General features: G+C 34.9%; 2 protein-coding genes across 2 annotated transcripts in view; one reads left to right on the forward strand and one right to left on the reverse strand.

Annotated features, from left to right (window-relative positions):
• The window catches only part of DACH2 (dachshund family transcription factor 2), an 848671-nt gene that overhangs the window by 92012 nt on the left and 732896 nt on the right, over positions 1-23763 (reverse strand). The window lies entirely within an intron of this gene.
• Positions 21223-21740, forward strand: LOC132006799 (large ribosomal subunit protein uL23-like). The gene has a single exon (XM_059384823.1). The coding sequence runs from the start codon at positions 21223-21225 to the stop codon at positions 21694-21696; it is 474 nt and encodes a 157-aa protein (XP_059240806.1). The 3' UTR covers positions 21697-21740.

The raw sequence follows: 23763 nt of genomic DNA on the forward strand, positions 1-23763 counted from the left end.
TTATTTGACAGACAGAGATCACAAGAAGGCAGAGAGGCAGGCAGAGAGAGAGAGAAAGGGAGAGAGGAGAAAGCAGGCTCCCTGCTGAGTGGAGGGCATGACACGGGGCTCAATCCCAAGACCCTGAGAACATGACCTGAGCCAAATGCAGAGGCTTTAACCCACTGAGCCACCCCAGGCACCCTGATACCTAGTTCTTCTTGTGTATGACTTTGGGCAAGACATTTTACCTCTCTGGGCCTGTTTTTTTCATATCTAAAAGAGAAATTTAATAAGAGGATTTAATGAGATAATCCATGCAAAGCACTTAGAACAATGCATGGCACACAGTAAGTTTTTAATAAATACTATACTTTGTTTATTGCACTGTGGAAAGAAAAGGTCATTTACTGATACTCAACAGTTATTAAATGAGTTTGTAGTACAGCGTGCAGATCTTTCTGTATTGATGGTACTTTGATAAATAACTGCTGGAATTTACCAAAACTGTTCCATGTAATGTAAATCAGTGTGTTTTATGAATAACTCAGTGATCTGCACTCATTACATACAGTTTCCTTTTAAGTAAATGTAAATAACCCCTCCTTATAAAGTCTTAATTTTTAGAGATTATTTTGTTCATGTATGCATTTTTCATGCTTGCATTTTTAAAATTTTATTATATTATGTTAGTAACATATTCACAAGTTTTTGAAATAGCTACTAAAGTCAAAATTACAATTAGAAGCCATAATGACAGGAAACAAAATTTCAAATAAAATTAGAAACTTTTTGTGGATGTCAATACTTTAAAATGATTAAAAAATTTGTTTTACAGGGGTGCCTGGGTGGCTCAGTTGGTTAACCATCTGTCTTCAGCTCAGATCATGATCTTCAGGGTCCTGGGATTAAGCCCTGCATCAGGCACCTTGCTCAGCAGGGAGCCTGCTTCTCCCTCTCCCACTTACCCTGCTTGTGCTCGCTCTCTCTCTCTCTCTCTCTCAAATAAATAAATAAATCTTTAAAAAATAAAATCTATTTTATAGATGTAAGCAGAGTTATTTTCAATAAATTGAATCTAGCCATAATAAGAAAAAAAATATATTCTTTTAAAAATTAGTTTTAGCAAACTTGTTCCCATAACAAACATCACTATATGTCAGTTTTGAAAACAGGCCAACTACTAATAGTGAAGATACACTAATCTTGGAACACAATATAGAGACTGTCAATACATCTTCTTTTTGAAAGCAGTTTTGCATCACTTTTATACATTTCCAAGTTCTTATCTCAAAGCCCAAGCAGTTAAACATATCTTTCAGAAATCATTATACATTACTTCTAATCATTTTCTAATAGATGGTTTTATAAGAGAAATGTAAATATTAGTTACTACCAGATGCTGTTACTTAGACATACCTGTTCATAAATACAAAAAATGTATTCAAGGGCTAGAAAAAAAAATAGCAGCTACTTCATTTTTTTCCATTTTGTACTTCCTTATTTTGTAGGTACCCTCATCATTTGTCCTTGTTTTTTCAGATGTCCAATTTAATTTCAGAGAGTGGTCGTTCATTTTGACCATTCTTCAGAGCTAAGAATCTTTTTCTCTACTTCTGTGATAAACAGAATAATCCTCCTAGTCAAAAGATGCCCAGATCCTAATTCCTGAAACCCAAGAATATGTGACCTTACATGGGAAAATATAATTTTCCAGATGTGACTAAGCTTACAGACATGAATGAGATCAGGAGACTATTCTAGATTATCAGAATGGGCCCAGTGTAATCACTTGAGTCATATATGAAGATCAGAAAGATGCAACATGGGAGAATCTAAATCTACCGGTGCTGGTTTTGAAGATGAAGGAAAAAGGACATGAGACAAGAAACATAGATGGTCTGTAGAAACTGGAAACAGCCCTTAGGGATGGCCAGTAAAAATGCAGGAACCTGAGTCCTACAACCAAACACAAGGAACAGATTCTCCCAGCAATCTAAAAAACTAGGAATAGATTATCCTCTAGAGCTACTAGAAAGTAAAACAGACTGTCAACACCTTGATTTTGGTCTAGTGACAACCATATCAGAGTTTTGACCTACAAAAATGTATGATAATAAATTTGCATTGTTTGAGCCACTAAGTTTGAGGTAATTTGTTATGATAACAATAGAAACCTAATATACTCTTTATCATTTCATATAGGAAATAACCTCTAAAGATTTTGCTTTAATTTTCACTGAAAAGATGTATAAAGATAAAAAAAATTGGACCTCTTAAAGATCATCTCTCTGTTATCTGTGACTATAAAAAATGCAGCCATAAAAAAATGTGGCCATTCTCATTTGTTATATACCTCATGGAGGAAATTAAAACATAATCACCTGAGTTGAATCAATTAAAATATAAGAAACTGCAGGTATTTTATAATAAGTAGGAGTGTGATACATATGCCTAAATATAAAGGTTTTCTTTTTTTTCTAAATACCAAATTCAGGCTATATACCTGGAAAGGGAATTTTAGCTAAGTATCTTGAAGTAGAAAGAGGTACACTGACAAAACTTTGAAGATATTTAATTATAATGTATGGCACATGAAAGATTGAGACAATTGTGCATCTGTTTCTATTTTTTTTTTAGTTCAAAATCTGATTTTAATGGTTTATTTTTACTAATAATTATGAAAGAATTCCAATAATAATAATAATAGTGGAGAAATCAGGGGTACCTGGGTGCTTCAGTTGGTTAAGCATCTGCCTTTCATCTCAGGTCATGATCCCCTGCTCAGTGGGGATTCAGTTTCTCCCTCTCCCTCTGCCCCTTCCCATTGCTTGTGCTTTCTCTCAGTCTCTCTCTCTCTCTGTCAAATTAATAAATAAAATATTTATAAAATAATGAAGAAATCATATCTTTAGAATTTATCTTTACTTTTGTCAAGATTATTTATTTGAGAAACAGAGAGAGAGGCGAGGAGGGGAGGGGAGAGGGAGAATCGCAAACAGACTCTGTTCTGAGTGTAGAGCAGGGCTCAATCCTATAACCTATGAGAGCGAGATGTGAGCTGACATGAAAAGTTGAGTGTTTAAGTGACTGAGCCACCCAGCTGACCTTAGAACTCATTTTTAAAACAAACAAACAAACAAAATAGTGGTATTTTCCATGTAAATAATTCTAAGTTGAAAATATTAAAAAAAAGTCTCAAATTCATGAATACCAATGCTGAGCTCAACACAACACTGAGACTCCATATATTCCCATTTTACAGATAAGGAGACTAAGGGTTAGAGAGATTAATTTGTCTAGTATATTATTGGTTAACTATTTCACCACTTAACTCAATATTATCAAGGGCCAATTATGACTAGATACAATGGCTTGTACGAAGGAAAGCTGCAACAAGTACTTAGACGTAAACTTCCCACCCCACTAGTTTGCTTCCAATAATATTTTTTTTAAGAGGGAGGTTAAGAAAGATGTGTCTTTCTTACTCTGAAATAGCCACATGCAGATAGATCCCTAATCTTTCTTTTTTTTTTAATTTTTTATTTTTTATAAACATATATTTTTATCCCCAGGGGTACAGGTCTGTGAATCACCAGGTTTACACAGAATGCAAGCTGGTGCAGCCACTCTGGAAAACAGCATGGAGGTTCCTCAAAATGTTGAAAATAGAACTGCCCTATGACCCAGCAATTGCACTATTGGGTATTTACCCTAAGGATACAAATGTAGTGATCCAAAGGGACACATGCACCCGAATGTTTATAGCAGCAATGTCCACAATAGCCAAACTATGGAAAGAACCTAGATGTCCATCAACAGATGAATAGATCCCTAATCTTTCTAACCATCATAGAGAATAGAAAATACTCAGTTTTCCCAATTACCTGAGAGATGGCTTCCCAATTTCAGTGACTAGCAAAGGACCTTATGAATGAAAAGCATTCAAAGAAAGTATATGAAGGGATGGGGAACAAAGTTGACTCTCTCTTATTTCAGCACCCACTGAGTAACAATATTCCCAAGGATTTGTGAATATAACAACTTGTAGATACTGATTTAGAGATATAAGGTATTTTAGTTATTATTTGCACTGAACTAAGTTACAGCTTTCAGGTTATAGTTGTTTAAGGGAGATTTGGCGAGTTCATGAGGTGGCATAGTCACTTTCTTTTATCCATTTGTGGTTAAATTATGGCTTGAATTCATGATGGTTGGAGTCTTTCATTTGTGTGTTCATCTGTTTTTGCTTTGAACAAGAGTTTTTATTAACTCCTTCATTTTTAAAAGAATTTTTTAAAATAAAAAAAATTAAAAATAATTTTTAAAAATCTTGAAGTACCTGGATGGCTCAGTTGTTAGGCGTCTGACTTTGGCTGGGCTTATGATCCCAGGGTCCTAGGATCAAAACCCATGTCATGCTCCTTGATCAGCTGGAAGTCTGCTTCTCCTTGTCTCAACCCCTTGGTTGTGTTCTCTCTCTCACTGTCTTTCTGTCAAATAAACTTTAAAAAAATATTTTTAAAAAATGAATTTAAAAATCTTTTGAAAACACTTTCTTTTATTTCCCTTCCATTTAAATTCCTCAATCTCAAATGCTTGAGGCATCATGACAAAATTGTCAAAAGATGAATAGCAACTTGCATTTATCCTTGAATATGTATTCCCGTTCATTTCTTTGGAGGGCAGTATATTAGACATATGGGTATAGATATAGATAGAATGATATCAGGCTTTACACTTATCATATATATCTCTCAAAATGTATCTATATGAGCATTTGTTCTAATAATATGCTACATTTTAAAATAGATAGCTAAATGGAGTCCATGTTTAAAGCTGTTCCTGTCTCTATTGACTTTTTATTAAACTACCAATTTATTTCCTTGAGAGAAAATGCACTTTGCCTCTCAAAAAATTGTTGTTAAAATCCTGTATATATTAAAACAGAAAGAAAAGCAAACAAATTAGGTAATTTTTCAAAGCAGTATGCTGAATACAAATTTAATCAAATGAGTGTACTAAAGATTAAAGTAGTTGAAATAATAATTGGCACTATAGTTTCTGTCTTCAGTGTTTCTCAATTCTACATCTTTTTTGAAACAATAAATATTAGATTTTCATATCCTTTTTCATTTTACATCTCTCTCTGTATTGCCTGGATTTCAACAAATCTATCCAAGAGAACACATGTTTAACCTGAATTCTGTATTCACAGAAGTGAACCGTTAGTAAACAGGTATATAAAAATATGGTCAACATTACTAATCATCAATTTATTACTGAAATCAGTCAAGATAAAGATTCCAAATGTAGAGGACAGTTAAGGCACTGATGGAAAAATACTGCATCCTCACTTGATAGAATCCAATCCAGCTAGGCTCTTAAGGAAATGTGGAATTTCTTTTGTACCCAGGATTTGAGTTCCATAAACATTTACTGGGCACACTTACATTAGCTAGATGATTTGATAGAGGATTTCTTCAGAGTGGTTTCTAACCCTCAATCAAGAAACATATTTTGAGGGTGCCTGGGTGGCTCAGTGGGTTAAGCCTCTGTCTTCAGCTCAGGTCATGATCTCAGGGTCCTGGGATCAAGGCCCGCATCAGGCTCTTTGCTCAGCATGGGGAGCCTACTTCCCCACTCTGCTTCTGCCTGCATTTCTGCCTACTTGTGCTCTCTCTCTATTTGTCAAATAAATAAATAAAATATTTAAAAAAAAAACATATATTGAGCAATTTTGGATAATCTCTAGTTTCTTGCTCATTAATTTAATCTCAGTTTTTTCCTTTCTTAGGGAGTTCATAAAAAGTGTAACTATATATCTGAAGTCCTTAGGGATATAATTTTTTTTTTTTTTTGCTTCTGTGACTCTATTATGGTGACTTGATTCTTTGGGTATTTTAAGGCTTTTGTCTCTTGTGAGCTCATATCTGGTTAAATTTAATTGTGAGAATCCCAAGGGCCTAAAATAGAAGATGCTTTTCTTCAGAGAAAAACTGTTTGCTCATGTTAAGAGTTGGGTGGTGCTACTGATATGCGGAACCTGGCTTAATGCAGGAGTCTCCAGTTCAGCATTCTCACCTTAGTTTATCTTGATGTCAACCCAGCTTTCCTTTAAATCTATTACTGCTTAGAGAAACTTTCTTGAACTCTTGGTTTAAATTCCACATATATTTTCTTTTTTCCTTTCATTATTTTTTTCTCCCTTCCTCTTCCCCTTTCTCTGTCTTTCTCTCTCCTTTTTTTCTGGTTCACTAGGAATTACCCCTTGTGAGTCCAACAATGCATTAAAAAGGATGTTCTTTTAATAAAGATTCAATTATATTGTAGCAGGGAGAGCTGTAATGTATCTAACTTGATACTGCTGAAAGCTGAACTTTCAATATATGTTTAAATGAATGAATAAATTTGTGTCACTGTGAACTTAAGCTCCCTGTATAACACATTTATGCAAAATGTTTCTTTAGAAGACACCTACCAATATACTAGAAAAAGTTTTAAATATTTTCAAAACACATAACATTAAGTACATCTGTTAGAAATATTCATGTAACTCATGTAAAAATGGAGACTTATGCTAAATACTAAACTCACAGAAAACAATCTCTACTTAAAGAATATATCACTTGTTTCAGTAGAATTATACAGTATCTGTGAGCTACTTGAGGACAAGAATACCCTTCATCATAACATTTCCAACACCTGAATTAATGTGAGACACAGAAAACATTTACAAAAATTATTAATTGGAATCACAGTAAGGACTCAATTTATAACCCTGAGTAAAGTATTTATATGTAAACTATTTTACTTATTTTAACATTGTCATACCAAATGCTAATTAGATTTCTATAATATTCAATATTGCAGTATTTTAACAAGATGAGCTCTGATCTTTTGTGACCATTAAAATCATCAAGATTTTCCTTTTTATGAAAATCTACACAGTAACTAATATATCTAACTATACTTTCATTCATAAAAAATAAAAACATTTTAAATATTTAAAAACTTTATCTGGAGACTTGTAAAATATGATTATGTAAACAAATGTACCCATAAAGAATAAATAAAAAATTTGACAAAAATATTATTAGAAGATTAAACCTAAAAAATTGAAGTTTTTAGTTTTAAAAATATGCATGATTATCCCATGATTACAATAATCAACATGTGGTGCTCTTATCTCAACATGAAATTCTTGTCTAAAGGACAAGAATAGCTAAGTTAGAATAAATAAAAATACGTTGCAATGACTACTTGGTTTGTCACTGAAATTATAAATAAATTCTGTTGGGTCAGAATATACTAATTTTATAAATATTAACAGCAGTTATTATCCTTACATAACAAATATTGCTAGAAAGGTAAGTAATTATGGAAGTCTTTTATTTTTAAGATTTTATTTATTTATTTGAGAGAGAGAAAGAGCATGAGTGGTGAGCAGGGGCAGGAGAGGAAGAAGCTGACTCTCTACTGAGCAGGGAGCCCAACTTGGGGTTTGATCTCAGGACTCCAGCATGAAAATAGTCTCTAGCTCATAGGTCACAACTAATCTAAAATGATAATAAGACTAACATGCTGTCTAAATATAATCTAAAATGATAATAAGACAAACATTACATTTTAAATTCACACTATCTGGAGGTTTCCAGTTTAATACTTTAAAAAAAAAAACCTTCTAGAGAATTAATCTTCATATCACTTTTGCCTGTTGATGTTTCGGGTGTTGTGTTCCTGTTTTATCTATCTTACCTTCATAACTGTAAAAAAATTGTTTTCTCAAAGAAGTACCTCAAATTGTATGATATATTTTTCCACTAATGAAATCTGTGAGATTAAAATGAAGGTAGAGAACACTTCCAACTAATTATATAAGATTAGCTTTCCAACTCATTCCATGAGACAATATATCTTAATACCAAAGCTGAAGGCATTATAAGAAAAAAAAGCTGTACAAAAACCCAATTATGAATATTAGTGCAAAAATGATTAACAAAATATAAGCAATTGAAATTCAACAGCATGTAAAAATGATTATACACCATAGCCAAGAATGTTTTATCTGAAAACAAAAAGTTCAACATACAAAAAATAGTGAAATTTCTTTTTGCAGATGACATGATCCAATGTGTAGAATACCCTAAAAACGTCACAAAACCCTGTAAGAACTAATAAAAATATTCATTAAATTTGCAAGATAGAAAATCAATATACAAAAATTCACTGTGTTTCTATATACTAATAAAGAACAATCACACAGAGAAATTAAGAAAACAATCCCAATTACAATTGTGTCAAAAAGAATAAAATATCTAGGAATAAATTTAACCAAGATGCTTAAAAAAAAGAACTTGTACACTGAAAACTATACAATGTTGTTGAAAGAAGTTAAGAAAGACACAAATAAATGGAAAGACAACTCCACGTCATGAATTGGAGGATGTGACATTTTAAAATGTTTATACTTCCCAAAGTGATCTATAAATTCAATGCAGTCTCTATCAAAGCCCTAATTGCAGTTTTTACAGAAATAGGAAAAAAGAAAAAAAAAACTCTAAAATTCATATGGAACCAAAAATGTTCCCAAATGTATACAGCAATCTTGAGGCATGAAAAAAAAAAAAACTTAAAGAATAATTTCTGTCTTAAAATCATATTACAAAGCTGCAATAATCAGAGCTGTATTGTACTGGCATAAAAACAGACACATAGATGAATGGAACACAATAGAGAGCCTGAAATAAATCCACTCATATATGGTCAACTTATCTTTGACAAAGGTTCCAAGAATACATAATAGGCAAAGAATAATCTCTTCAACAAATGGTGCTATGAAAACTGGATATCCACATGAAAAATAATGATATTAGACCCTTATTTTACATCATACATACATTCAAGATGGATTAAATGCTTTAACATAAAACCTGAGTGTGTAAAATTCTTAGATGAAAACATAGGGGGAAAGCTTCATGACAGTGGTCTAGGCAATGATTTCTTGGATCTGCCACCAGAAGTACATGAAACAAAAGGAAAAAAAAGACAATTGTGAATACATCAAACTAAAAAGCTTATGTACCATAAAATGAAATCTCAACATAGTAGAACCACAACCCATAGAAATGAAGAAAATATTTGCAAACTATATACCTGATAAGGAGTATATTCAAAATATAAAAGGAAATCCCACAACTCAATAAAAAGTAAAACAAATAGCCTGTTTTGTTTAAGTATAAGTTATTTAAATAGATATCTCTCCAAAGAGACATACAAATGGCCTACAGGTATATAGAAACATGGTCAACACTACATAGTCAAGAAAATTCAAATCAAACCCACAATGAGATATAACCTCATACCTTTTGGGATAGTTTTTAAAAACATAACAAGTGTTTATATGGTAAAAGGTTAGTATCCAAAATACAGAAATAACTTATAGGAGAGGAGAGGCAAGATGGTGGAGGTATAGGGTACCTCGTTTCAATCAGTTCCCCAAATTTAGCTGGATATCCACCAAATCATCCTGAACACCCACAAAATCAGCCTGAGATGTAAGAATATATATCTGGATCTCTACAAGCAGAAAACAATCCCTGTCCCAAGGTAGGAAGGGTGGAGTCATGAATCTGCAGGCAGATATCAGAAGATAAGAAGAAATGGGAGGGAATCTCCATAACTTGCTCCTAGGAAGTGACATAACACCAGAACACAAAAGTGTCTTGCACCAGAACTGGTCAAAAAACCTCACAGAGCAGGGGTAAGGAAAGGGCTTTAGAGCAGTGCTCAAACAAGACCCAGGAGCTGTGGCTGCATGTGCACACACACACACAGACACACACACACAGACACACACTCTCTCTCTCTCTCTCTCTCTCTCTCTATCTTAACTCTGGGACAGCTCACAGTTTTAGAAGCACAAAGGGTCGAGACAAGTCCAGGCCCCTGGGTCCATACTTGAGAATGTCACTGTGGGTGTGCACAACTGCAGAGCTCCATGGTTTTCAGTGGCACATACAGAAACACTGTGTGTTCTGGAGGGTTAAAAGAAGAGCAGACTGCAATTTCTCTGCTCTGGAAAGAGGTTTGGGTGCAGCCATTTTTGCTCTGACCCTTGGAAGAGGTACAGAAAGCCCTCAAAGAGCAAAAATTAAAAAAACAAAACACAAAACAAAACAAAACAAAAAACATTTTCCATTGTGACCAGGTTCCCAAGAGAGGGCGCGGCAACTCTGCTCAAGCAAGGTTTCCTGAGAAACAGCCCAGCAGGCCCCTCCCCAAGAAGATAAGCTGGAAGAACGAGGATGACAACCATAAGACTAAAATCCCAACACCAGGGGAAAATAGTATATTGAGCTCTAGTCATTGCCTCACAGCTTGTTTATTATACATATACAACTCTCTTTTTCTTTTTATTCTTTCTCATATGCTTCTTCTCTATTTTTCTTTTTACCTTTTTCTCATTTCAACTAGATTTTTAATATATCATATTTCACAGTGGCTTTTTAACTTGTATTTTTATGACTCTATTTTATAGATATATGCTTCAGTGTAGTCCCTTTCCCCATATTCAATATTACCTTTATGTATATACCACTTTTACTTTCCTTATAATTTTTTAAATTGTATATATATATATTTTTCTCTAAAAATACACCCAGGAAAAACTGAAATACCCTACTTTGCCTACACTGAGATATCATAGTCCCCTTCTCCTAAACTCCCTTTTTTAATTTTAATTTTTTTATTTTTAAAATTTTATTAATTTTATTCTTGGGTTTAATTCTGCCTTTGTTTTTTTGGTGGAGGCTTCCAACCACTCCAGATTTTCCTAGGGTGCATCTTCATGGGTCATGGTTGATATTTTGGATTCTGTACATTCCCTCAACCATCTATCAACAGAATGACTAGGAGGAGAAACTTCAACAAAGAAAAGAAACAGAGACAATGGCCTCTACCACAGATCTAATGGATATGGATATAAGCATGATGTCTTTTATCTTTAGGGTAGCAATTATGAAGTCAATAGCTAGGCTTGAGAAAACCATTAACAACAATATAGAATCTCTAAGGGCAGAAATGAGATCTAATTAGGCTGAACAAAAATGCTATGAATGAGATGCAGTCTAAACTGGATATTCCAACAGCTAGGGTAAATGAGAAAAAACTAGTGATCTAGAAGATAAGATGATAGAAAGAAAGGACATAAATGAGGATAGGGATAAACAACTAAAAGCCCATGAGATCAGATTTAGATTAATGGTGCCATGAAACATCCCAATGTCAGAATTATTGGGATCCCCAATGGGGTGGAGAGAGAGAGAGGTCGAGAAGATATATTTGAGCAAATCATAGCTGATAACTTCTCTAATATGGGGAAGGAAACAAGCATTCATGTCCAAGAGGCAGAAAGGACCACTCCCAAGATCAATAAAATATACTAATACCCTGGCATATAATAGCAAAAGTTGCTAATCGTAGAGCCAAGGAAGCTATCTTGAGAACATCTGGGGGAAGAGGTTATTTACATACAGAGGGAGAAACTTCAGAATAACTTCAGACCTGTCTACAGAGAACTGGCAAGCCAGACAGGGCTGGCAAGACAAATTAAGTGTACTAAATAGGAAGAACATGCAGCCAAGCACTTTATCCAGTAAGGCTGTCATTCAGAGCTGACAGAGAGACAAAGAGCTTCCAGGACTGGCAGAAACTGAAAGAATATGTGACCACCAAGCCATCCCTGCAGAAATATTAAGTGGGATTCTATAAAGGAAGAAAGACCCCAAAAGTAATATAGACCAGAAATTTACAATCTATAAAAACAATTACCTTATAGGTAGTATGATGATACTAAATACATATCTTCCAATAGTTACTCTCAATATGAATGGCCTAAATACTCCATGAGATGGCACAGGGTTGCAGATTTGATACAAAGACAGGAACCATCCATGTGCTGTCTTGAAGTGACTCATTTTGAACATAAAGACACCACCAGATAGAAAGTGAGGGGATGAAGAACCATTTATCATGACAATGGACCTAAAAACCACAACAACAACAATGCTGGAGTAGCAATTCTTGTATCAGACAAATAAGATTTTAAACCAAAGACTGCAGTAAGAGATGTAAAGGGATACTATATCATACTTAAAGGGTTCATCCAATAAGAAGATCTAACAATTTTAAATATCTATGTCCCCAACATGGGAGAAGGTAATTACATAAACCAAAAAATAACCAAAATAAAGAAACATATTGAAAATACATTAATAGTATGAGAATCCAATATTCCACTCACAATAGACAGATCATCTAAGCAGAAGATCAACAAAGAAACTAGAGTTTTGAAGGACACATTGGACTGATGGAATTCATAGATATATACAGAACATTCCACCCTAAAGCAACAGAATACACATTCTGCTTGAATGCACATGGAACTTTTTCCAAAACAGATCACATGCTGGATAAAAAATCCAGTCTTAGCCAATATCAAAAGATTGAGATTATTCCCTGCATGTATTATGACCACAATGCCTTGAAACTGGAACTCAATAACAAGAAAAATTTGGAAGGAATTCAAACACGTGGAAGTTAAAGGGCATCTTGCTAAAGAATGATTGTGTCAACCAGGAAATTAAAGAAGAACGAAAACAATCCATGGAAACTAATGAGAATGATCACATATTTGGTCCAAAACCTATGGGATACTGCAAAGACAGTCCTAAGAGGGACATACATAGCCACCCAAGCCTCTCAGAAAATTAGAAAAATCCAAAATGCACAAGCTAATATTACACCTAAAGGAGTTGGAGAAGGAATAGCAAGTAAAACCAAAACCAAGCAGGAGAAGAGAAATAATGAAGATTAGAGCAGAGAACAATGAAACAGATACCAGAAAAACAGTAGGAGAGATGGACCAAAAAAAAAAAAAAATCCAGTCAAAAAAATGGGCAGAAACATGAACAGGCACTCTCGAAAGAAGACATACAAATGGTAATAGAGACATGAAAAAAAAATGCTCAACATCACTAGCTGTCAGGGAAATACAATCAAAACCACAAGCAATACCACTTTACAACAGTTAGAAAGCCCAAAATGAACAAAACAGAAAACAACAAATATTGGCATGGATGTGGAGAAAGGGGAACCCTCTTACACTGTTGGATAGAATGCAAGCTGGTACAGGAATAAGACAAGAATTTCCACTCTCACCACTACTGTTTAACATTATAATAAAGATCCTAGCCAGGGGAATTAGGTAAGGAAAAAGAAAAGACATATATTTAGAAAAGAAGTAAATTGACATTTTTAGATGTCATGGTTTTATAATCAGAAAATCTTAAGGAATCTACAGAAAAACCATTATAACTAATAACCAAGATCAGCAAGGTTGAAGAATACAAAATGAATAGAAAAAAATCGATTGCATTTCTATACAATAACAGTGAACAATTCAAAATTGAAATTAAGAAAGCAATCCCATTTACAATTGAATAAAAATATTGAAAAAATAAAATATTTGGGAATGAACCTTAAAAAATAAGTGTAAGACATATATTTTCTGAAAACTATAAAATACTGTTGTAAGAAATTATAGAGATCCTAAGTGGAAAGACATTTCATGTTCATGGATCAAAATATTTGGTACTGTTAAGCAGCAATGACCACAGTCGCCAAACTGTGGAAAGAGCCAAGATGCCCTTCAACAGATGAATGGATAAAGAAGATATGGTCTATATATACTATGGAATATTATGCCTCCATCTCCAACTTTTGTATCAACATGGACGGGCCTGGAAGAGATTATGCTGAGTCAAGCAGAGAGAGTCAATTATCATATGGTATCACTTACATGTGGAGTATAAGGAATAACATGGATGACATTGGGAATTGGAGAGGAGAAGTGAGTTGGGGGAAATCAGAGGGGAAGATGAACCACGAGAGACTGTCAACTCTGAGAAACAAACTGAGGGTTTTGGAGGGGAGGTCGGTCGGGGGTTGGGTGAGCCTGGTGATGGGTATTATGGAGAGTATGTATTGCATGGAGCACTGGGTGTGATGCATAAACAATGACTCTTGGAACACTGAAAAAAGTTAAATTAAATTAAAAAAAAAGATGGCAATATTCCCCAAATATGATCTACAGATTCAGTATAATTTCTAATGAATTCCAGTTGCTTTTTTAGTAGAAATTGATTGTGAAGTTCTTATGGAAATGTAAATGATCCAGAATGTCCAGATAATACTGGAAAAGAAATAAAAGAACGAGACTTTGGGACTCATATTCTGAAATATCAAAACCTACTATAAGCTTCCAGTAATCCAGCCATTGCAATACTGGCATAAAGATAGACATATTTGTCATGGAATATAATTGACAGTCCAGAAATCAGCCCTTATTTTATAGTTCAGTGATTTTTTTTAAATGGGTGCAAACATAATCCATTTAGGAAATAAGTGTTTTCTATAAATTGTGCAGTTGGATATCCATATGCAAACGAATGAAATCTGTTCCCTATATAACACCAAACACAAAAATTAACTCAAAGTGATAATAGATTTATGTATAAGAGCTAAAATTATAACATTCTTAAATCAAAGAATAGGATTCTATCTTCAGGTAGTGTGTTTTTTTCCTTCAAAAATCAAAGAACATATCTTCAAGGAGTGCCCTTTGGCTTTTGCAAAAGATTCATAGATATGACAACAAAAACATATGTGGTAAAAGAAAAAATAAGCTGAACTTAGTTAAAACCTCTTGTTCACTGACAAATACTATAAAGTAAATGAAAGGATAATCCATAAATTGAGATAAAATATTTGCAAATCATTTGTCTGATAAGGACCTTATATATATTCAGAATATATAAAGAATTTTTTAAAGCTGGAAACATGGGGTGTCTGGGTGTCTCAGCCTTTAACGTTTGCCTTCAGCTCACATCATGACCCTGGGGCCCTGATGCTGGGCTCCCTCAGTCTGCTTCTCCCTCTCACACTCCCCTTGCTTGTGTTGCTCTCTTGCTGTCTCTCTCTCTGTCAAATAAATGGATAAAATCTTTTTTAAAAAGTTGAAAACAAAAAAGGCAAACATTTCCATTTAAAAAAGGAAAAAGGGATTAAATAGATATTTCTCCAGAAAAGATATGTAAATAGATAATAAATTCCTCAAAAATGACCTAAGTCATTATTCATCAAGGAATAAAAATGAAAGCCATGAGTTAACACTTCATACCCACTAGAATGGCTATAATCAAAAAGGAAAATAATAGTAAGTATTGGAAAAGATAGGGAAATACTGGGATCCTTACATGGCTGGTAAGACTATAAAATTCTGTAGCCACTTTGGAAAACAGTGTGGCAGTTTCTGAAGGGGTTCAATATAAGGTTACCACATAATCCAGCAATTCTACTCTTAGGTATATACACAAGAGAAATAAATATATAAATGAATACAAAAAATTACACAAACATTTATAGTAGTATTATATATAGTAGCAACAAAGTAGAAACATTCCAAATGTCCATCTACTGATGGATGGATTAACAAAAAATAGTATATCCATAGAATAGAATAATAGTAAGACATAAAAAAGAAATAAAGTAGGAATGCAAGTTGGTGTAGCCACTTTGGAAAACAGTGGGGAGTTTCCTCAAAAAAATAAAAATTAAAAATAGAACTACCATATGACCCAGCAATTGTTACTGGGTATTTACCCCAAAGATAGAGATGTAGTGAAAAGGAGGGCCATATGCACCCCAATGTTCTTAACACCAATGTCCACAATAGCCAAACTGTGGAAAGAGCCAAGATGTCCTTCAACAAATGGATGGATAAAGAAGATGTGGTCCATATACCTAATGGAATATTATTCAGCCATCAAATTTTGCATCAAAATGGATGGGACCAGAGGAGATTATGCTAAGTGATATAAGTCAAACAGAGAAAGTTAACTATCCTATGATTTCACTTATTTGTGGAACATAAAGAATAGCATGGATGGCATTAAGAGAAGAAAGGGGAAAATATAGGGAGAGAAATCAGAGTGGGAGATGAACCATGAGAGACTATGGACTCTGGGAATCAAACTGAGGGTTTTAGAAGGGAAGGGGGTAGGTGGATGGGTGAGTCTGGCAGTGGGTATTAAGGAGGGCACAGATTGCATGGAGCACTGGGTGGTATACACAAACAATGAATCATGGAACACTACATCAAAAACTAATGTACTGTACAGTGATTAACACAATGTAATTTTTTTAATGGGAAAAAATTGAAAAAAAAGAAATAAAGCAATGATTCATTCTACGTCAGGGATAGTACCTTGAAATCATATAAGTGTAGAAGCAAGACACAAAAGGACACATACTGTATCATTCTATTTTAAATATGAGATTAGGCAAATCCATAGAGATAAAGTCAGATTAGTGGTTTTCAGAGGCTGAGGTAAAGGGAATGGGCAGTGAAAACTAATAGGTACAGAATTGGTTTGTTTGTCTGTTTGTTTGTTTGGTTTGGTTTATGATTATGTTCTTGAGTTAGATGGTAAGGATGTTTACACAACCTTAATCATATAATAAAAAGAAAAACACTAAATTTCACATGTTAAATGGTGACCTCTCTTATATATGGGGTACATCTCAACTTTGTTTAAAAAAATAAAGGAAAGGTAGAGAGACTTATGACTCTAAAAGATGGAGTCGATATATACTTTTTTTCCTATTCCTCCCTCTAAGTACCACTAAAAGCTCTGGGCATTTTCTATTAAAACATAAGAGCACTCTGAAAATGTACAGAGAAAGATCAGTTAGTCACACGGGTACCTAGAGAATAACACAGAAGTGATGTCCCTGGCCTTTCCTTTTGCCTCCTATATCCCTGACTGAATAATAGAAAATATAGCAACTCAGAAATACCAATTAGCATGCACATGCACATGTGCATGCAAATACACACGTGCGTGTGCACACACACACACACACACACTCCCCAAGAAAAACATGCTCTCTAGCCAAAAGATCAGGAATGGGTAGTTCAGCAAATACTAAAAACTTTTATATAACTACTCTACTGCAAACAAATATCCCAGAACAATTTACAGTCCCATCCCCACCATACCTGCAATGGCCAAGTGTAAAACCTAATCTTCAGGCTTGCCATGTTGTAATGAAGTATGCCAATGACTTTCAAACTCTTTCCCCCCTCCACCCAGCAAGGATGCTGTCAGAGAAGAAGGCTCAGTGGAGATTCAGGCATGCTTAGCAGTAATGAGACCACCCAGCCTCCCCAAACACATAGTGTCAGTGGAGAATACATGGAAAGCTTAGACTTCCATCTTCTAACCAGTAATTTTCACCTTCCTACCTGAGGTGGTATCAGATGAAAAATACTGGAAAATCAAGACTGTCACCACTGCCAAGTGAAAATGAGGCTACCTGCTCTAGCAGTGTGAGGCAAGGCCATGTGGGAGAGTGGTAACCCCTTCCAGACAGAGTGGTAACAACAGAATGAAGAGGCTGAACTGCTACTCCCACCCAACACTAACTTAGTACCACTTTACTCCAGGATATCAATTGAAACAGTGGAAAATCTGGGCTTCCATCCACACTTGGTAAAAATTAGGCAGTCTTGCCTCCATTACTCCACTGGAGCTATGTCAATAAAGGTAAAATAAAATGCAAGATTTTAATAAGATCCAGAACCTTGTAATACTTAAATTTTCCAGGTGACAATTAAAGAAAATAACTTGTCACACCAAGAAACCCAGAATAACTCAACCTGAATGACAAAAGACAATGAACACCAACACTAAGATTTCACAGGTATTATAACTATCTGAAAAGAATTTTAAAGCAGTCATTATAAAAAATGTTTCAATAAGCAAGTACAAAGATATATGAACCAAATGAAAGAATAGAAAATATCAGCAAAGAAACAGAAAGTTACAACAAAAAAAATTTTTAAAAATCAAGGGGCAGCAAATGAATATTTCACTACTATAAACACAATAACCAAAACTCAGTGGGTAGGCTCAATGGAAAGAATGGAAAGAATGGAGAGTTTAGAGAAAATAATTAGTGGGTTTCAAGAGAGAAAAATAGAATTTATTACCTAATCTGAAAAAGAGGGAGAAAATACACTTAAAAACAAGACAAAACAAACAACAACAACAACAACAACAACACACACACACACACACACACACACACACAAAACAGCGAAACAAGCTACAAAAGTATGTGGGACTATATTAAAAATTCCACGTTTGTCTCATTGGGGTCTCAGGAAAGAAGAAAAAATGCAAGGCTAAAGAAGTAACATCTGAAATTTCCCAAATTTCTCAGAAGATAAACCAAAAGATTCAAGACTCTGAGTAAATTCCCAAAAGAATGTATATCCAAAGAAATCTTCACCAGAACCATCATAGTCAAACTTTAAAACTAATGACAAAGAAAATCCTGAAAGTAGCCAGAAGATTATAATCCATTACTTATTGGAGGAAAAGCAGTTTATGCATTGAGTGTTTCAAGTTCTTATTTAAATTCTAGTTAACATGTAGTGTAATATTAGTTTCAGGAGTAGAATTAGTGGTTCATCATTTACATATAACACCTAGTGATCATCACAAGTACCCTCCTTAATACCCATCATCAATTTAGCCCATCCTCCACCTACTTCCCCTCCAGAAACCCTCAGTTTCTTCTCTATAATTAAGAGTCTATTATGGTTTGCTTATCTCTCTCTCTCTCTATCTCTATCTCCCTCTCTCTCTTTTTACTTTCCCTATGTTCATCTGTTTTGTTTCTTAACTTCCACACTTCCACATATGAGTGAAATAAAATGGTATTTGTCTTTCTCTGACTGACTTATTTCACTTAGCATAATCATCCTAGCTCCATTGATGTTATTGTACATGGCAAGATCTCATTCCTTTTTATGGTTGAGTAATATCCCACCAAACACACACACACACACACACACACACACACACACACACACACAGTGTGAATGTATGCAGTACATCAGGGTGCATATGCCCCTTTGAATCAGTATTTGTATCCTTTGGGTAAAAATATAGCAGTGCAATTGCTGAGTCTTAGGGTAGTTCTGTTTTCAACTTTATAAGGAACCTCATACTGTTTCCCAGAGTGACTGCACCAGCTTGCATTCCCACCAACAGTGTAAGAGGGTTCCTCTTTCTCTGCATTCTTGCCAATATCTGCTGTGTCTTGTGTGGTTAATTTTAGTCATTTTGACAGGTATGAGGTGGTATCTCATCATTTTTTTTTAGATTTTATTTATTTGACAGAGAGAGATCACAAGTAAGTAGAGAGGCAGGCAGAGAGAGCGGGAGAAGCAGGCTGCCTGCTGAGCAGAGAGCCTGATGCGGGGCTCGATCCCAGGGCCCTGGGATCATGACCTGAGCTGAAGGCAGAGGCCCAACCCACTGAGCAACCCAGGTGCCCCATATTTTTTTAAGGTTGTATTTATTTGAGAGAGCATTCAAAGAAGGAAAGTAAGGAGAAGCAGACTCCCTGCTAAGCAGGGAGCCTGACCCAGGGCCCAATCCCAGGACCCTGAGATCATGACCTGAACTGAAGGCAGATGCTTAACCAAATAAGCCACCCAGGGGCCCTTCATCATGGTTTTGATTTGTATTTCCTTGATGGTGAGTGATATTGAGCATATTTATATGCGTCTGTTAGCTATTTGTATGCCTTCCTTAGGGAAAAAAAAATACCTTTTCATGTCCTCTGCCATTTCTTAACTAGATTATTTGTTTTTTTTGGCTTGAGTTTGGTAAGTTCTTTATAGGTATTGAATACTAACCCTTTATCAGATATGTGATTTGCAAAAGTTGTTTCCAGTTTTGTAGGGAGCCTGTTAGTTTTGTTGATTATTCCCTTCATTCTGCAGAAACTTTTTATCTAGGAGAAATCCCAATAGTTTATTTTTGCTTTTGTTTACCTTGCCATAAGGGAATTATATAGAAAACAACTTCCTTCAGTAAATGTCAGAGAAGTTATTGCCTGTGTTTTTTTTCTAGGATTTTTATATTTGGGTCTCACATTTAGGTATTTCATCCATTCCGAGTTTCTCTTTGTGTATGGTGTAAAAGCATAGTCCAGTTTCATTCCTCTACATATGGCTGTACAGTTTTCCCAACACCATTTGTTGAGAAGACTGTCCTTTTCCCACTGGGTACTCTTTCCTGCTTTGTCAAAGATTAATTGGTGATATAGCTCTGGGTGCATTACTGGGTTTTCTGTTCTGTTCTATTGATCTGTTTCTGTTTTTGTTCCAGTACCAAACTGCAGCTGGTGGCTACAGCTTTGTAATATAGCTCGAAGTCCAGAATTCTGATGTCTCCAACTTTGCCTTTCGTTTTCAGGACTACTTTGGCTGTTCAGGGACTTTTGTGGTTCCATACAAAATTTAGGATTATTTGTTCTAGCTCTGTGAAAAATGCTGGTGGTATTTTGACAGGGATTACATTAAATGTGTAGATTGCTTTGGGTAGTATAGTTACTTTAACAATACTTATTCTAATCCATAAGCATGGTATGTTTTTCTATTTCTTTGTGTCATCTCCATTTTCTTTCATAAGTTTTTTACAGTTTTCAGAGTACAGATCTTTTACTTCTTTGGTTAGGTTTATTCATAGGTATCTTATGGTTTTGGTGTAAATGGGATTGATTCATCAATTTCTCTTTCTGCTGTTTCATTTTCTGTACATTGACTTTGTATCCTGAGATTTTTCTAAATCTGTATATCATTTCCGGTAACTTTTTTGGTGGAGTCTAAATGTTTGACTTCTTCCTTCTGATTTGGATGCCTTTTATTTCTTTCTGTTGTCTGATTATGAGTCTAGGACTTCCATTACTATGTTTAATAACAGTGATGAGAGTGGAAATCTGTGTCTTGTTTGAGGAAAAGCTCTGTTTTTTTTTTTTCCCCCATTGAGGATTACATTATTCTGGTTTTTGTTGTTGTTGTTTTGTTTTGTTTTGTTTTGTATATGACCTTTATGATGTTGAATTATATTCCCTCTATCCTTATTTTATTGAAGGTTTTTATCAAGAATGGATGCCATACTATGTGAATTGCTTATTTTGCACCCATTGAGAGGATCATACAGTTCTTATCCTTTCTTTTATTTATGTGTATCACATTGATTTGTGAATATCAAACCACCCTTGCTGCCTAGGAATAAATCCCACTTGAGGGAAATCCCTTTTATGAAGATGGCGTCGAAAGCTAAGAAGGAAGCCCCTGCCCCTCCCAAAGCCGAAACCAAAGCAGAGGCTTTGAAAGCCAAGAAAGCGGTGCTGAAAGGCGTCCACAGTCACAAAAAAAAGAAGATCCGCACATCACCTACGTTCCGACGACCCAAGACTCTGCGTCTCCGAAGGCAACCCAAATACCCTCGAAAGAGCGCCCCCAGGAGAAACAAGCTTGACCATTATGCCATCATCAAGTTCCCCCTGACTACTGAGTCAGCCATGAAGAAAATAGAAGACAACACACTTGTGTTCATTGTGGATGTCAAGGCCAACAAGCACCAGATCAAACAGGCTGTGAAGAAGCTCTATGACATTGATGTAGCCAAGGTCAACACCTTAATCAGGCCTGATGGAGAGAAGAAGGCATACATTCGGCTGGCTCCTGACTATGATGCTTTGGATGTTGCCAACAAAATTGGGATCATCTAAACTGAGTCCAGCTGGCTAAATCTAAATACAGTTTTTTCATGATAAAAAAAAAATCCCACTTGAATGCTGTGAATAATTCTTTTAATGTATGGTTGGATTAAATTTCCAAGTATCTTGTTGAGAATTTTTGCTTCCATGTTCATTCAGGGATATTGGCCTATAATTTTCCTTTTTAGTAGGGTCTTTGTCTGGTTTTAGAATCAGTGTAATGCTGACCTCATAGAATAACTTTGGAAGTTTTCTTTTTATTTCTATTTTTTTACAATTGTTAGAGAAGTATATGTATTAGCTCTTCTTTAAATGTTTGAAAGAATTTTTCTGGGAAGCCATCTGTCCCTGAATTTTTGTTTGTTGGGAGATTTGTGATTAGATTCAATTTCTTTGCTGGCTATGGATCTGTTCAGGTTTTGTATTTCTTCCTATTTCAGCTTTTATATTTTACATATCTAGAAATTTATCTATTTCTTTTCAGTTGGCAAATATTTTGGTATCTAATTTTTCATAATATTCCTTTATAATTGTTTGTAGTTCTGTATTATTGGTTATGATTTCTCCTCTCTCATTTGTGATTTTATTTATTTGGAACCTTTCTCTTTTCCTTTTGCTAAGTCTGGCTAGGGTTTTATCAATATTATTTTATTTTTTTCAGAGAACCAACTCCTAGTTTCACTGATCTGTTTTGTTGGAGTTTTTTCATACTATTTATTTCTGCTCTAATCGTTATTGTTTCCCTTCTTCTGCTGGCTTTAGGCTTCATTTGCTTTGCTTTTCTAGCTTCTTAAGGTGAAATTCTATGTTGTGTGTTTGAGATTTTTCTTGCTTCCTGAAAGAAGCCTGTATTACTATATACTTCCCTCTTTGGACCACTTTTGCTGCATCCCAAATGTTTCAGACCACAATATTTTCATTTTCATTTGTTTCCATGCACTTTTTAATTTGTTTCCCTTAATATCTTGGTAAGCCAATTCATTCTTTAGTAGGAACTTCTTTACCCTGGATATATTTGTAGTTTTTCCAAATTTTTCTTTTGGTTGAATTCAAGTTTCATACCGCTATGGCCCAAATATAAGTATGGTGTAATTCACTCTTTTTTTGTGGTTGTGTTAAGGTCTGATTTGTGACCCAGTGTGTGATCTATTCTGGAGAATGTCCCATGTGAATTCAAAAATAATGTGTGTTCTGCTGTTTTAAGATGAAATGCTCTGAATACATCTGTTAAGGTGATTTGATCCAGTGAGTCATTCAAAGTCTTCTTTCCTTGTTGATTCTCTGCTTAGATGATCTGTCCACTGCTGTAAGTGAGCTGTTAAAATCCCTTCCTAGGGTCACCTGGGTGGCCTCTGCCTTTGGCTCAGGTCCTGATCCCAGGGTTCTGGGATCGAGCCCCACATCAGCCTCTCTGCTCAGCAGGGAGCTGCTTCCCTTCCTCTCTCTGCCTGCCTCTCTGCCTACTTGTGGTCTCTGTCTGTCAAATAAATAAATAAGATCTTTAAAGAAATAAAATAAAATCCCTTCCTATTATTGTATTATTATCAGTGAGTTCATTTATGCCTGTTATTAATTGATTTATATATTTGGGGGCATAAATATTTATATCTTTTTAGTATTGTTCATTCTAATACTCTATGTCTTTTGACTGGTACATTTAGTCCATTTACATTCATACTGATTGTGGATAGATACGAATTTAGTGTTATTATATTACCTGTAAAGTCAGTATTTCTGGAGATTTACTCTAATTCTTTCCAATCTTTGCTTTTTGTTTTTCTTTCCTCAAAGATTTGCCTTTAACGATTCCTGTAGGGCTAGTTTAGTGGTCATAAACTCTCATTTTTTTGTTTGTCTGGGAAACTATCTCTGCTTGTATTCTGAAGGACAGTCTTGCTCGATGAAGTATTTTTGGCTGCAAATCTTTCCCATTCATCCTATTTAACATACTATGTCACTGTCTTCTGGCCTTCTAGGTTTCTCTGGAAATATCTGCTGCTAGCCTTATTTGTCTTCCCTTGTAAGTTAGGGATTTTTTTTTCCCTTGATGCTTTTAAGAGTTTTGCCTTATCTCCGTAT

The sequence above is a fragment of the Mustela nigripes genome, chromosome X (genome assembly GCF_022355385.1).
Source record: "Mustela nigripes isolate SB6536 chromosome X, MUSNIG.SB6536, whole genome shotgun sequence".
NCBI lineage: Eukaryota > Metazoa > Chordata > Mammalia > Carnivora > Mustelidae > Mustela > Mustela nigripes.

Bases quoted from the DNA above. Each gene is read 5' to 3' on its own strand.
- LOC132006799 (XM_059384823.1), top strand. From the start codon at position 21,223: ATGAAGATGGCGTCGAAAGCTAAGAAGGAAGCCCCTGCCCCTCCCAAA.